This window comes from Penicillium taxi, assembly GCF_028828555.1.
Source record: "Penicillium taxi strain IBT 34144 chromosome Unknown utg000005l_segment0_segment0, whole genome shotgun sequence".
NCBI classification, from domain to species: Eukaryota; Fungi; Ascomycota; class Eurotiomycetes; order Eurotiales; family Aspergillaceae; genus Penicillium; species Penicillium taxi.
In genome coordinates this window covers 1,699,444-1,714,250 of record NW_026643207.1, presented here as the reverse complement: position 1 = coordinate 1,714,250, position 14,807 = coordinate 1,699,444, and the positions used below count along the sequence as shown (strand labels likewise).

The 14,807-nt window shown below is 45.7% G+C and overlaps 7 protein-coding genes across 7 annotated transcripts; 4 read left to right on the top strand and 3 right to left on the bottom strand.

The window, feature by feature from the left end:
• Positions 1–245: 245 nt before the first annotated feature.
• Positions 246–1,696, bottom strand: ptpB (tyrosine protein phosphatase PTP1; the record flags this gene model as incomplete). Its single annotated transcript, XM_057210628.1, has 3 exons — positions 246–1,112; positions 1,138–1,442; positions 1,528–1,696. The coding sequence occupies 3 exons, from the start codon at positions 1,694–1,696 to the stop codon at positions 246–248; spliced, it is 1,341 nt and encodes a 446-aa protein (XP_057060171.1).
• Positions 1,697–3,489: 1,793 nt separating this feature from the next.
• Positions 3,490–5,082, top strand: N7495_007976 (uncharacterized protein; the record flags this gene model as incomplete). Its single annotated transcript, XM_057210627.1, has 1 exon — positions 3,490–5,082. The coding sequence occupies one exon, from the start codon at positions 3,490–3,492 to the stop codon at positions 5,080–5,082; it is 1,593 nt and encodes a 530-aa protein (XP_057060170.1).
• A 384-nt stretch (positions 5,083–5,466) lies between these two features.
• Positions 5,467–6,375, bottom strand: N7495_007975 (cytochrome b561 domain-containing protein; the record flags this gene model as incomplete). Its single annotated transcript, XM_057210626.1, has 4 exons — positions 5,467–5,961; positions 6,026–6,088; positions 6,165–6,199; positions 6,249–6,375. 4 exons carry the CDS (start codon positions 6,373–6,375, stop codon positions 5,467–5,469), a joined length of 720 nt encoding a protein of 239 aa, XP_057060169.1.
• Positions 6,376–6,848: 473 nt separating this feature from the next.
• On the top strand, positions 6,849–7,780 carry N7495_007974 (uncharacterized protein; the record flags this gene model as incomplete). Its single annotated transcript, XM_057210625.1, has 2 exons — positions 6,849–6,962; positions 7,013–7,780. 2 exons carry the CDS (start codon positions 6,849–6,851, stop codon positions 7,778–7,780), a joined length of 882 nt encoding a protein of 293 aa, XP_057060168.1.
• A 162-nt stretch (positions 7,781–7,942) lies between these two features.
• N7495_007973 (putative acyl-CoA:6-aminopenicillanic-acid-acyltransferase) lies at positions 7,943–9,142 on the bottom strand (the record flags this gene model as incomplete). The annotated part of the gene is made up of 2 exons (XM_057210624.1): positions 7,943–8,572; positions 8,630–9,142. 2 exons carry the CDS (start codon positions 9,140–9,142, stop codon positions 7,943–7,945), a joined length of 1,143 nt encoding a protein of 380 aa, XP_057060167.1.
• Positions 9,143–12,210: 3,068 nt separating this feature from the next.
• Positions 12,211–12,531, top strand: N7495_007972 (uncharacterized protein; the record flags this gene model as incomplete). The annotated part of the gene is made up of 1 exon (XM_057210623.1): positions 12,211–12,531. The coding sequence occupies one exon, from the start codon at positions 12,211–12,213 to the stop codon at positions 12,529–12,531; it is 321 nt and encodes a 106-aa protein (XP_057060166.1).
• Positions 12,532–13,727: 1,196 nt separating this feature from the next.
• Positions 13,728–14,765, top strand: N7495_007971 (allantoicase; the record flags this gene model as incomplete). The annotated part of the gene is made up of 1 exon (XM_057210622.1): positions 13,728–14,765. One exon carries the CDS (start codon positions 13,728–13,730, stop codon positions 14,763–14,765), a length of 1,038 nt encoding a protein of 345 aa, XP_057060165.1.
• Between the last annotated feature and the right edge of the window lie 42 nt (positions 14,766–14,807).

Sequence of the window (14,807 nt, the reverse complement as noted above, 5' to 3'; positions counted from 1 at the left end):
ATAGGACATATAGCCAACTTGGGAATTAATAAGAGAAGAATGAAACCCGTATAAGCAGTTGCTTGGGGAATAGAAACAATATGATTCAACACCGCTTGCCATGATATGATGCAGGAAAAGGAGATCGAGGAGTGAAAAGTCATGATCACATCACACGAGTAAGTTAATGGAAAGAGAGGAAAACCCCAATACCAAAGCCATCGGTTGATATGGAATTGTAAAGAAGCAGACCAAGCATGGAGTATTCACTTTTCGTTGCCGGAGACCTCAGGTGTCCCAGGTTCGCTTCGCACCGGAGTTACAATTTCATCTGGGATAGACTCCAGCTCGGGCTTAAAGGCAGGTAGATAGTTTTCATTGCTGCTCAGTTTGGCCAACTTTGCAGACCGGGGCTCTTCACCCTGAGATTCTGATGAGTCTTGTTCTTGATTTTGAGTTGGAGTCTTGCCGAGCTTCGCATCAGTCTGTTCACGAAGAACCTCGTAAATGAACTGTATCTGCATCTCGTTGTAGACCATCATCATTCGCTGTTCACGCATCTCGTTCACTGTTTTAAATACCGGGTCAATTTGTGGATCGGATACTTGGAGCAGTTGGCCCGAGTCGAGCTCCTGCAAAAGATGGTCAAGCGCGATGAAGGTTCCTGTCCGACCAACCCCTGCGCTGCAGTGAACAACGCGCGGGTTTTCTGGGCTGCATTTAGAAGCTGTTTGCTTGATCAAATCGAGAAGCGCGTCACGATCTTCCGCTTCTGGTTTAGAGTAGTCGGCCCAGCCTGCGAAAAGGAAATGCCACACAATCTTCGACTTCGACCCTACAGTCAACTCAAGCTTTCGAATCTCAGATTGCGATTTGGTATCAAAGGTCGATTCCAACAATGTGACTATTCCAAAAACTGCGGGCTCTCTCTCTGGGGTCTCGTCATTTTCGGTAGGATCCGATTCCTCCACAAAGAGCGTCGTAGAAGGTTGCTCAGGGCCCAAGGGGAAGTATTGCGCGCACTTCTCCCGGCCTGCTTCAAAGGTCCGAGTGAGCATGACAATCACGCCTACTTCTTTACTTTCGTCAAATACCATCTGCCAAAAATGCGAGAATTGACCAAGCTTGGGTCCCTATTGATTGTTTAGCCAGGCTCACCACGTCATGAGGTAAGGAAGGGAAGGTTGGGAGGCGAACCTGAGTTGCAATGTACCGCCTCTTTTGTTGAGTAAACGAGTCCTTTAATACAATTGGAGAAGCATTGATGAAGTCACACTGGCCATCCGGCACCCGCAGGTGAATCCGGCAGTTGGCCCATGCTTGCACGTTAATATACCGATTCCGTGCCTTGACTCTGGGATCGATCTCAAGAGCAAATGGGTGATTTGGGTCATTAGAAAGCATCCCCTCGGCCAATCGCGTCCTCTGTATCCATTCCAGATCTTCAAACTTGTCATGAATCTCTGCATGATCAAAGCGGTCAGTCAAATAGTCTCGCACGTGCAGTAGGTATTCTCCGAGGGGCGCATGCGCCCTCTCCTCACTCACCCGACACTGATTGACATAGGAACGGCGGTACATCTTCAGTGTTTCCAGCATCCAGTCGGGGATTTTCCTGTTCTACGGCTAGCACATCGAGCCCACCCTCGCCTTCGTTTTCTAATCCGCGCTTGGTGGGTGGTACGCTTGTGTCGATTTTGATGGAGGGATGCGCCATTTTGGCAGCAGCGATCTTCCGGAATGCGCGAACCTTGCCGATTACGCCGCGCGCCTTCTTGGAGACCGTCTGACGACTGGAGCGCTTTTTAACGAGCGGGGCAGGTTGGTACAACGAAGGTGAGGTGGTGAGTTCGACACCGAAATCGGCAGAATTAGGGGAGGGTTGGTTGATCCGCAGTGATGACAGATCGGGACAGCTACGAAAGCTGTCCCGGGAAGGTGTGGCCAGGGCCAGATTTTTGAAGATCGCGGGGGTTTGGGCGTCGAACGAGTAAGGAGCGAGCGTTGCAATAGCAGATGGTGTGACCACGTATAACCGTATTGCTTCGACCGACGTATGAACCAGTGGGGTCCCAGCCAACTTCTTGAATCTCCGAATAAACAATTTGAAAGTATTAGTTATGTGGGATGAGTTTTTGGAGGGGCGTGAAAAGGGAGTTTTTGGAACCACGGAGGCCGCGGCTCGTTTCCTTTTAAGATTTTGGTCAAAGAAGGATTTTAACCGCGAGAAACAAAAGAAAAAAACACAATGTGATCTAGAACTTATGAAGCAGATATCATCAAATTTCCATATTGTAGTATTGCCTAACTTAATTGGTCTGTTGGCTGCAGCCAACTCTTGAAACGCTGCTTGCGGTTCCCCTATTTCCTATTCCCAATTTTGGAGGATTTTACATTCTATATCCAGCTTCATGTTTCAGGGAGACATTACCTAGATGTTTCTTGGAGTTCTTTTTTTATATAATGAAAGGAGAGGTTCCAATATTGATATAGATAGTTGATACTTGCCAGTCATACAATGTGGAGGACTATGTACCATGATCGGTCTTATAACCTTGAAAAATGGCCTAGGCTCATAGAAAATGGAATATCAAACTCGGTTTGGAACTTCTCAGCGTTTCCAGTTCACTCCAGGCTGTGTACATACCATTCCCTACCTAAGTAGATACAAGTGTAAGTAAATAGTGGCGGCGAAGAATAGTTAGAGTAATACGTACATATGAATGGAAAGTCCCCACACGGGCGCTAACTACACAGTAGGTACCTGACCCTAACTAAAAGCCTAGGCAAATACCTAATCCCACCAAGGTTCAATCTATTTTAAAAGTAATTCGTAGTCGTACTGCCCCGAGCTCGTCTCTTTGAAGGGCGTTCATCCGCTAGCAAATAAGCAAGCTCAATTATCCAAGGCCCATAGTAGCAATCGTGTCGGTCCAAATCAAGGAGAGTTTGTGAATATCAAAACAAGACTTCAGCCTCATGATCAAGAAGAGTTGATCAAAAGAGACTCTAAGTGGAGTGGACACGTGATGGCCCGTGTTGCTTACTGTGTATTAATGTTCTCCGTACCTGAGTCCCCTCTATTATTATCATTTCCAAGTTTTGTACCTAAACTCGGTGAGTGTGTTAGGGTTAAGAAAACAAGAATTGTAAAAAAGAGTCAAAATCATACCATATGGCATATGACATCTAGATATACGAAATAATCAACTTAAATCCAAAACTGATACAGATCTTATACGTACCTATTCAAACTGTATATATGTACTTGCTGCGCTAAACCCTTTTTATCATTGTCACCAGAGAGACTAGACACACTCAATCTATGAACTTGGCGGCATTCTTTAACCATCGCGCAGTATTCCATCCACAAATCACGACCCCTTCAAAACCTTCATCTCGCCCTATGTACATCCACGGATGACGGATCCCCGATCCCCTTTGGTGCCGACGGGGTGTTAGTCACCGGCGCATACTCGTTTCCACGCGTCGCATTCATCTCTCCACAAAATGGTTTCCCAAGCGCAGATTGTTGATCGCACTGCCCCGAACAATAGTACCCCGTCTGCAGTGTCGCGCCCTTCTCTTTCAGGCCGACGACATCGGTCGGGTCGTTCACAGCATGGCGGCTCCGTACATGCCTCGTCGAACGATTTCCCTATTTTCGCGTACACCGGCGACACGGAGATTGCTATTCGCGTCGGGTCGCAAGAACAGCGCTACCTCCTCCATCGACTTATATTGGTGCAGTGCTCGGGGTTCTTCGAGGCGAGCACAAGCGAGGAATGGTCTCAGAATACATCCCCCTCAAAACCCGACATGTCTCGGGTGAGCGAGGATGGTTCGCTCTCAAACGGATCCACGTTAGCTCAATCTGACAGTGGTAGACTCTCTGCGCAGAAAGGAGAAAGTCGGCACTGGAGATATGAACTCGACTGGACCAATCTTGCAGCGGACGAAGAACCGATTCTAGTGCAAAAGGTTGGTGGACTTGCACGTTGCACTAGCGCAACAATGGCTAATTCTCTTTCTGAACAGCAACCTTCATATGCGCCCATCTTCAGTGGCGACCAAACAGCTTATCCTCCCACAATGACGAAACCATCAAATTCACAAGCCGTTTTCTTTAGGTCTATGGCTAATTTGACGGGAATGCAATCTGAAGCGCAAACCCCGAGTGATCCACTGATTCGCGATTACGATAACCTCTTTCGCATTTTTTATAATTACCCACCGATTTTAAACAGCGTCAACATTGCTTCCGCTTATACAGAATGCAAGTCTCTTCTTGCATTGGCAGATATGTACGACGCGCTGCCCGTTACAGGCCCTCGGGTAGACCACCACCTATTAGGCTTCGGTTCGCGGCTATTTAAGCAGATATCCAAGTATCCACCCAGCTATCTCAAGCTCGGATATTTAGCCCGGAGCCGAGTCATCTTCTCAGAAGCCTTGATCCATGTCGTGGGTCAGTGGCCTGCCGCATTACCAAATTTGCGGAACGGCTCATATGCTCCGGTGCCCGAAGTCGTACGGGATCTTATTGAAGACAAATTCGAAGACCTTGAAGATCTCAAAATGCGCGTCATGTCCAAGCTCCTTCGCTTGTCTCTGACTACCTCGAGAGGCGAGCGTGTCGGCCCCAACAATGCCTATCTGGACTGGCTCGCTGTTTCGTTGTTTCGCCAATGGCTAATCGAGAGCACAACTGCTCCTCCTGCGCCAATTCTCAAGAATTCCAGTACTCCTGTGCCATCAAACGGAGCGCGTAGTCAAGCAACCTCTTCAAGGCCACCAACAATACCTGACCAGACTGCCCGCGTGTATAGATTGATCGGATCCACCTCTACACAGGCATACCTACCCCATGATGAGCTCAAGCGCTTTCTAAAGCTACATCCCACCCCCTCATCTGATGCTCCCTATACACGCGAGACTATGAAGCGATTTGAACGGAAAATGGATGAAATCAAGCGACTAGCCCATCAAATTGTGAAACCAGTATTGCGTTCTGGATTGCAGGAGAGCGAGAGCTCTGCTTTGGGGTTGCCTTATTTGACCTGCACCCGCATTGCAGAGGCTGATCTACCGTGGAGCGGATAGAACAAAATACAGTGTTTATGTGTGCTTGTCCTATTTCAGGAATTACTCTTACTGGAAGGTTTTGCTTGGAGATGATCAATTTGTTTTTATTTTCCCTTGGGCTGATGTCCTGTCCGAGGAATACATGACTGTATACCCATTTACGTTTTTATGGTGATGATTTGATGTGCGCTTTATGTCTGGCTTGGCTTTTCTGTGTTATTTAATGATTTACGATGGCATGATGGCTCCACGCTTTCACTGTCTTTTTATTCCTATCATTCCCAAGGCTGATATTCGGCATTTAGTAGACATAATGTTGGAAAAATGACTTTCAATAGGCAGCAATGATCAGAGCCGTTCACTCCCAAGGATTTCAGTGCAAAACCAAGAGAGCCAAGTCACTCACAGCCCCAACTTGTGCTTCTTGATCCGTGCACCCACTCCAGCCAAAACGATGATGAGAGCGATAACGACTGGCCAAGTAGGAATATGGATAGTAGCTTTATTAAATGACGTCTGGGTGGCAGCCACGACAACGACAGACTCCAATAGCAGAAGGGCATATCCGGACCAACGATGATATTTATAGATAGTTTTGCCGGCGTCGACACTGCCGAGGATAGTGACGGGCAAAAAGTATTGGACCACTCCAACAAGAGACTGTAGGACAATGAAGATGACGGTGATCAAGCCGAGAATACCGTGCGGAGAAGTGAAGTGTGCATGGCTGCCCTTGTTGACTTCGATGACTACGAATGCGGAAAGAAAGCCGATTATGCTGACCAGTTGGATTATGTAGTGGATTCGAGTGCCGAGGAGCTTCTGTTCGGGGCTTGTAGTTGGCTGTAGAATTAGGGCTGCCTGGACTTGTAGAAGAAGTGCGGAGATGGCGAGGAGCTATGACACAATGACAGAATGACAGGTTAGGTTGAATTTATGTAAGTTGAAGATGTAAGCTTACTGGATGGGCCGTAAACAAGATTGGTGGTTGCATTAGGACCCTTGACCAAACAAGGGCAGCCAGCTAGACATGTCATTAGACCATGAACTCGTTTGAAATTGTATTATGATTAGGCGGGATATCATCACTCATTACTTACAATCCAAATGGCAACTTGAGCAACACCCGCAGAGCCTGCACAAGAGTGAGTCGTGAGTCTTTAAATATGAGGGGTTCAGCTCACCTGTGATGAGATTGCGGGCAATCTTTTCACTTGATGTCTGAGTGACATCTCCAGAACGGCCTAGTAGAGGCTCATTTTCCGGAGCAATTGGCCTGGGGGAAATGAGAGTTGGAGTCTCCGATGCCATAACTAAAGATTGAATATCGTTTAATAACAGTTTGTGTAGACTGTGCTTTTTTCATTATTCAGACGGGGATGTTGCGATTAATAAAGGTTCAGCCTGGTCTAAGAAGCAATAAGCAATATTATGCAAGAGCTTCCTTGCATTTCGTATTCAAATGATGCATAAAGCATTGAAAAGCAAAGGCGTTGATTTGTCCTTGATTTGGCTATTTTCGTCTTGAATGACGCAGTTATGCTTATCGATAAGATACACCAGCTTATATAATCATGAAATGGGCAATAACTAAGTTGGTTAACCAACTTCTCCGTAGTCAGTTAAATACATAAATAGAAAACCGAAAAGGTAATTAATTACCCGCCGATTATTTTTTATCGAAATTGAAGTTGAAGTCTTGAGATTCTGACAACCTATACCCATAATACTAGTTTTGGTTCTACAGTTTGCTCAATTCTTTTGAAGATTCAGATTCTTTCATCATGAATATCAATGAGTCGTCCATATTATCCGAGTTCGACAAGCTTGTCAACTCTGGCATTGTCCAATACAATGACCAGCAAGAAACGATTGATTACGTTGATGGAGATCTTAAGGTACAGAATACCGAAATTTCTCTGCTTTATCTGCCTAATAACCTCGTTAGTTTCAATTTTGTCTCACAACTGCTCTCATAAAAAAGCCAACCCTTCAGTCAAAATCAGAGAAGGAGCACGATGAACAGAGACGAGATGGAAGCGATATCAGCACTGTAGGCTTTGAGATTGGCGAAATCAACGGCACGCACGTTCTGATAGCAAACAAATTCTGCTATGCCAGACCGCATCTCATGCTCGTAACTTCTGATGGACATCAGAGGCAATATGAAGCTCTAGATCTGAATGATCTGAGCTCAGCGTGGCTTATCATATCCACAATGGATAGAGATTATGTCGGCTTTTTCAACTGTGGCCAGGATGGAGGCTGCAGTCGACTGCATAAACACTTGCAATTTATCCCAACGCCACAAAACCTTTTTGCATCCTTTTTGGACTCTAATGACCCGGAACCCAAAGTGCCCTTCCACTGGTTCTATCGCCGCTTGGATGCTCAGACTACGCCAGAAACTTTGCTGAAGATATATACCGAGCTTCTTGAGCAATCTACTAAGATATGGGAAGGTTGCACTACACATAATGCGGCTGTTAGCCCCAACGCTGCATGCCCCCATAACTTTATCATCACAAAGCGTTGGGTGGTTGTGCTGCCGAGGCAACGCGCTGCAATAAATGGAGAGGCCGGTGTCAATGCGATTGGCATGCTGGGTTACATTGTCGTTTCTACTCAAAAGGAGATTGATAACTGGATACGGATTGGGTTGACAGACTCACTGAAGGTAGTTGGCGTGCCCAAATGGGAGGTCTGCAAGCAGTAATTATGGTTCCTGGAGTTTTCGGAAATATGCCTTTGATTTGATTCTCTTCAATCAACCTTTCGAAGTTAGAATGCCATAGAAACTCTAGATCTGATACAATGCACTCATAATAGGGTTTCAATAATTTACATCCATTTCCAAAGTCATTGCGGGTGAGATGATTCAGGCCCATGGCAATTTCAAGACTGGTCCTTCCTCCTCAGTTCCCGGGCGACCAAATACTACCTCAGCACCAAGGTTGTCCGGATCCAAGTTCATCACAATATTGAACAGAGTACGCGTTGGCATGGGGCGGGCCCCATCCTCTCGGCAGCATATTGACTGAGGATCATTGTATGTGTCCGAGAAGATGCGCTCACGTAGCAAGGCGGCTTTGATCCCATCGCCATTCACCCCATTTGAAATCAATTCCTGTGCCAACTGCTTCACTCTTTTCAATCTGATAGGGGAACCAGATAACCATTGTGTTTCATCCACATAGCGGTTCTCAAGGAAGTGATTCGTGTGCCCGATGAGACCAAACGAGTCCTCGACAAGATACTTGTTACCCACTGGCGACAGCTCGAGTCCCAAGGCCGACTTACTATCAGAGATGAGGATGTGTTGAGCCGAAGAGACACCACCAAGAGTCTCGAGAGTCTTCACAGCGTTTTCGACCGATGAACTTTCCAGGCACAGTCGTAGCGCGATATGGATGGGCAGTTTGCTGCTGATCATCGGCTTTGCACGAATTGCATTCAAACAGGTCCCAACTCCAGCAGAGTTGAATCCAATCTTACCAACAATACCGGCCTTTGTAATATTTCAATGTTAGTATGACTATCATGCCACATGAGGCAAATAACTCACCTCCGTGACCATATAAATGGTAGGTTTCCCAGTCTGCTCAATAGTGACCAGGGCCAGATTCTTCGACACATCTCCAGTCCAGTCCCAATTCTGTGCCAGGATTCGTGCAGTGTTACTCTTCTTCCAGGATAATGATGTGCAGCCGTCGGAAAATTTCCCGAGGGCAATCTCGCTGCGACAATTAAGGGCAATCACATCGAGCACATCTAAACCGGCCCCTTCGGAGATTCCTTCAATCTCGGCATATATATGAGGAACTAGTTTCTCAAGAGCAGGTTTGAACTCCTTCGCTATTTCGCGGACATCAGGCCAGCCAAGCTTCGAAGTGGATTGGAACATGGCATCGTATATGCTGATTTGGCTATGAATCTGCTCTCGCAGTGACCGGCCATGTTCAACGCCAATCTTAAAGTAGGTCAGTCGCAGTTGTTCACTCATAAAGTTGTCTAGAAAAGAAAGCCATACCTCTCGAGGACTACCTTTCAGTGTTAGTTTGATCCGCTCTTCAGCCATGATGTTAAGTCGAACCGCGTGACAGCTTGAGAGATCAAGAATCGAAGTGTTCCATCGATTCCCCTCAGTTGGCGTGGACTGCGGGGACTGATAAGAAGATCGCAATGGTCTACTTAAATGGTATCACTGTGGCACCTTGAAGAGAAAAGGACATCATATGTTGACAGTTATTGACTTTAGTTTCCTACCACTCCATCCGAGTTTATTGAGCCTTCAAATCTCAATCCTGCCATATTTTTCACTTACCTGGTATGAAAAGTAATCGAGGCAGCGCTGGAAACCTTGGACGAGAAATTGCCGAAGTTTGGCCGAAAACGACACATGGAGCCAGAGAAGCCATTATTCTTCCAAGATTGAAACTAAGATTGATTTTAGCTATTTACCCTATAAGATGTTAACAATTCAATTTTACTATCGTCGACTAATTGATATTCCCCGATGTCATCCCGCGCCTACGCTTACAGCCTTCTCTACACTAAAAATAGGGTTAATGGGCTATAGCGAAGGTCCTTCGCTAAGTATTTAGTGTACCCCCAGGCCAGATTCTCGGGTATCCGTCATATCAATTGATGAACCCTTCTCTTGAAATCCTTTTTTTTTTACAGCTATGGACCTCTTGATTCTATGGTAAAATTTTCGATGGAAAAAAAATGCAGGTCTTCTCATGTGAATCCATCAAGCTGCATTCATCCTAACTTCAAAGATTGATTGATTGATCTATAAATAGATATGTACTTTTATGTATCCCAAGGTCTCTGACAGTACCTCCTTAGGTATAGGTATCCATGAATAGGGGTGCCTTGGTAGCTATCTACCTAGCTAATCTATAAATACTTTCTTATGAAGGTTAACAAATTGTCCTTGCCACTTTCAAATGTTATTTAGATGAATATTCTGGCAATATGAAACAGCGTTGGCCTAGACGCATCATGCAGACGTGCTAGCCCGTCGGGGACATGCTTGTTCTGTTGCACCATTTCCGTCTTCTATTTTCTGATTTAGCGCAGAAATGAGAAAAATCGGAAGATTGATCGCCAATATTTATACATTTTTCTCTGTAAAGAATGACTTGGAATAACACTCTCGATTTATCCTGTACCATTCTTCTAGTATTCAGATTCTTCTCAGCCCTGATCTATCCACATCTCTTATTTCAGCCGCATAACGAAGACTTCTACTTACCTAGGAAGGCGTCAATTCTACGAAAAAAAGTTTTCCTTTCTCCGAACAGCCCCATTACTAGACCTAATTTCAATCAAATCTTAGAACCTGCCCAGAGAGGTAGAAGTCATTGTTACACGAATGCTTCGGGTATTGTTTTCAATTGCTAGGTTAGTCATCCTTTCAGTGGCTCATACATTGACCCATGCAGTCTCCTTGATTTGAAATCTGTTGTTCTATCTGATAAAGGAGATTTCTTATTTCGAGTTTTGATCATGCGTGCCTGAGAAGAATGAAGATATGGTCATGAACTTCTTGCATAAATAGTGTTACAGATGGCACGATACACTGCAGGCTTGATCGGGTGTTTAGTTATTTAAGGAAGCACCCTTGATACGGCAAGTTTGATGACTTTGGAGGTATGGGTTGAGTTAGTGTTATACAGCACGATGTTAGATCCGGAGTCTCCAGGGCTTCCATCACCAAAGTAGATTTATCTGTGGAGAGAATCTTGGAATTTGACTCTAAGGGAGATCTCAGCATTTCAGCCGGGTAGGTATTTAGACTTGAATAGCTGTCTTTTATCCGTAGAGTATTCTAGTGTTTGATAGGTATGGTTTACTTTTTTTTGAGTGTCCTTGCATTTGATGTTGTTCTTAGATATGATCCTAGATACGATACTCCCGAGGTCCTGTCCAAGCTTTCCATGCAGAGATCGAAAGTTCCTTAATGCCACCTACGTAAAAAAGGCCAAGTTTGATAGGTAATGCTTACCTGAATAAAGCAGTGTAGAGACAAATGTGAGACAGCGGGTATGCTCGATGACTGGCAGACTACATCAACTCTATTTGTGTAATACATGAGAGATCAGAAGTCTACTTGAGACCTAAGTCATGTTTTCTCCTCGTGGGAAATTATGACAAGGCCATCCCAGCTAGAATAGAGAGCCATTCTTATTCCTACATAGATTCGTAGGGAGCCTCTGTCATCAGCATAATCAGCCTCAAAACGGCTCACCTTAATTCTCAGAGTCTTGGGAGGTGGTATCATTAACCCTGACGCACGGACAAGGCTATGCCAACGCAACCGTACAGACCAAGACGGGAATTTTGCTACCGACATGCCTCTTGATCCAGCAGAATCTGCCCATGGATGTCCGGTTGTGCGGATTGTAGAGGCAGAGCTGTGTTACCATTAAACTACCAATGAGAAAGTTAGATAGCGCCTCAGTCAAGTCAATTGGCTCGCATCACGAGACAGATGACACCTTTATGATTCCTTCATCAAAACAAACAGCATGTTATGATATTGCTCAGCCTGATCGAGTCATGTTGCAGTCGCATATAGGGAGGTTAAATGATGGAATTTGAAAAAAGGTTGCCCCAACGAACGATATCTAGAAGTACCCGTTGACCTAGGCTTGATATTTTTCGACCTGATTTTTTTTCGGGATGGATTGGTCCTGCCTATCATTCTCTGCGCTGCACCGTTGAGGGGTGTTTCGTAGTCTCCTTTTCCCCTCCCCTTGGTATCACCCTAATGTGGCCTAATGTTGCTGGATGGCAAACCCAGATTGTTTCTTCTTCACAGGCCAAGATGTTCAAAAAGCTTGATACAATATAATTAAGGACATTCAAACCCACATTCCTCTTCATCTGCTCTTTCGACGGTCATTTCCATTATTTGATATCCAGTTGACTTTCCGAAGTCGTGATTTTGATTTTTGCTTGCTCCAAGAGCAGTCCATTCCTGCGAGTCCTCATTTGTCGCCCCAGATGTTATATAAATACGCGTATCCGTGAATATACGAGGTTCACCCTTTTAAACACACTCTCCCGTCCACTGCCACCCATCCAGAGAACAACACTCTGTTAGAAATCGCCACCCAAGCCGTTTCATCTCCCGCTATGCCTCCCAAGGGATTTCAAGACACAACAATACCTGAAGCACAAGGTGTCACTTACGACGAGTCCGAGATGGCCTACTTCCATGCAAAACTACTATATCAAGCCACGTTCGACGAACGTACATCTTCGCACGACAATAACCTGGCTTCGGTCTCTGATGCTCAGGGTAAGCTTCTCAAACGCTGGGGAATGCTTAGAGATACCCAGAAGGAAATTGTGGATAAGGGAGAAACCCTGTCTGCGTTTGATAGAAGACAAATTACGCAATGTGCGTGGCGGTATCAGGAGCTAGAGAAGCTTGCAACGAAGTCTGAGAGATAAATTGACCGAGCCTTCCAAGCTTGGAAACAAAAGTGCTTTTCGTTGCTGGCTTTTGCCTACATTCATATAGCAAGGCGATATAAAAGACATTGCAGGAGTTTTGGACCAAGAGATTTTAGCGATGGATGTTTTTATTTTAATTCGTTTAGCTGAAAGCTGTGTTGCTTGTTGGATTCTTCTTTTTGGAATGATATGGATGTCTTCGTTTGCTAAAGCTTCAGGGTTGAAACCTTTCCTTGCAAGATTCATTCTGTTCATACTTCGAATGGGTACAACGTTCACCACTCTTTCCATGCCAGACAATATCTCATTTTAGTATAGACCTGTGTTAGCCTATGTCCTTCAATCCCTTCGTTTATTCCGATGCTTCCACGGATGCTTCCAAAATTCTCAGCAGTTGGCTGGACTCGAATGTGGTTCCGCTTGTTGTTGCACAAGCAGTCCTCCATGGACCTCGGGATACTATCTATGGAATGTGTCACATAATTGACTTTTTATCAGACCATCAAGCACCACCTGGGCAAACCAAAATCGTATCATCACTGCCCAGGTTGTTTTTGAGAAGCGACTTTTCATAGCTTTCACAATCTTGGATAATTGACCTTACCTAAGAATCAAATATTGCAGTATTGGCCATACAGTAACCTCATATTAAGGTCATGACCAATGTGGCGGTATAAGGTGGGTATTATGGCGATACTGTTTCGATTGACCCAATCTCGAGAGGATTGATCAATGATAGTTGTGCTATTTGTATCAGCTGCTTCTTGAGTACTCCGTACAGGGCACTGCAATACTGTATCTGCAACTCACTGGATCTATGTCAATAGAGTAGATGTGGAAGATCGGAAAACTGCGATAATCGGAGACCTCCGATAGTTGTGGGGCAGCGCTTGAGCTCCGAAAAGAACTCCGGCCTCTCGTATTATCGGTGTTCACCACCGGACTTCCATAATGCGACTCGGTGGAACCCGGAAAATTATAATGACTGTAATAGATTCTATTGGCTCTGGTATAGTTATTATAATGGATCAAGATAACAGTTATATGGGGGCCCCGAGGAGTACATACTGCTAGTAATAGATACTCTTATCAATAAACTCCACTGATTTAAGTATTGGAGTCATCCCCTTCCTTGGACCTTCATTTTCTTTCACTCTACAATCTTGATCTATATACTCTACCTATAATTCAATATGGAACAAGTCCCCTCAGCTGATATCGACAAGGTGTTCGCTCACACAACCAATCTAGCCTCATGCAACCTCAACACAAAAGTTCTAGCATGTTCAAATGACTTCTTCGCCTCAGCCGATAACCTCCTCACCCCCACACCAGCCATCTCTCGTCCGGGCGTATTCATCCACACCGGCGCCTGGTACGACGGCTGGGAAACCCGTCGTCACAACCAAGACCCCTACGACTGGGTAGTAATCAAGCTAGGCGTAACGGGATCAATTCAAGGAGTCGAAGTAGACACGGCATTCTTCACTGGAAACTACGGCGAGAAGGCCGAGCTGCAGGCCATTTACGCACCAGAAGGCAGCGGAATCACAGATGACCAGATCGCAAGCCCGAGCTTTAATGGATGGAACACTGTTCTCCCTGTGTCAGAATGCGGCCCGTCACAGCGCCGTGCTTGGAAGATTCCCTATGATGCTCAGAACCCGGCCCCCTATACCCATGTCCGGTTGCTGATGTACCCTGATGGTGGATTTGCCCGTCTTCGTTTGTACGGCCATGCTGTTCCACCTCCTCCCCCTAATACACAATCCGACACCGTTGAGGAGCTTTCGTCTGCTCTTATGGGTGGTTTGGTTCTAGATGCTTCGGACCAGCACTACACACCCGCTTCTAATATTATTTTACCTGGTCGTGGTAAGGATATGGGAGATGGGTGGGAGACTGCTCGCTCGCGTGGTGCTGGCCATGTTGACTGGGCTATTATCCAGCTTGGTGTTCCTGGATCCGTGTCCAACGTTGTTGTCGATACCAAGGACTTTCGTGGTAATTTCCCGCACGCTGTCCGCGTTCACGGCCTTGTTGCTGGTAACGGTGCCCCTACTTTTGAGAACCCGGGCTGGGTTGAAATTATTAAGGGCGATAAGTCTTGTCAGGCTGATACCGAGCATACATTTGATGCTGAGAACTCTCAGGTCTTTACCTACGTCAAGCTGACCCTTGTGCCGGATGGTGGTGTCAAGCGCTTCCGTGTCTTTGGCCGCCGCGCTTAAATAACTGGAGTTGACAGATGAGAGTAGTAGACCTGTAAATGG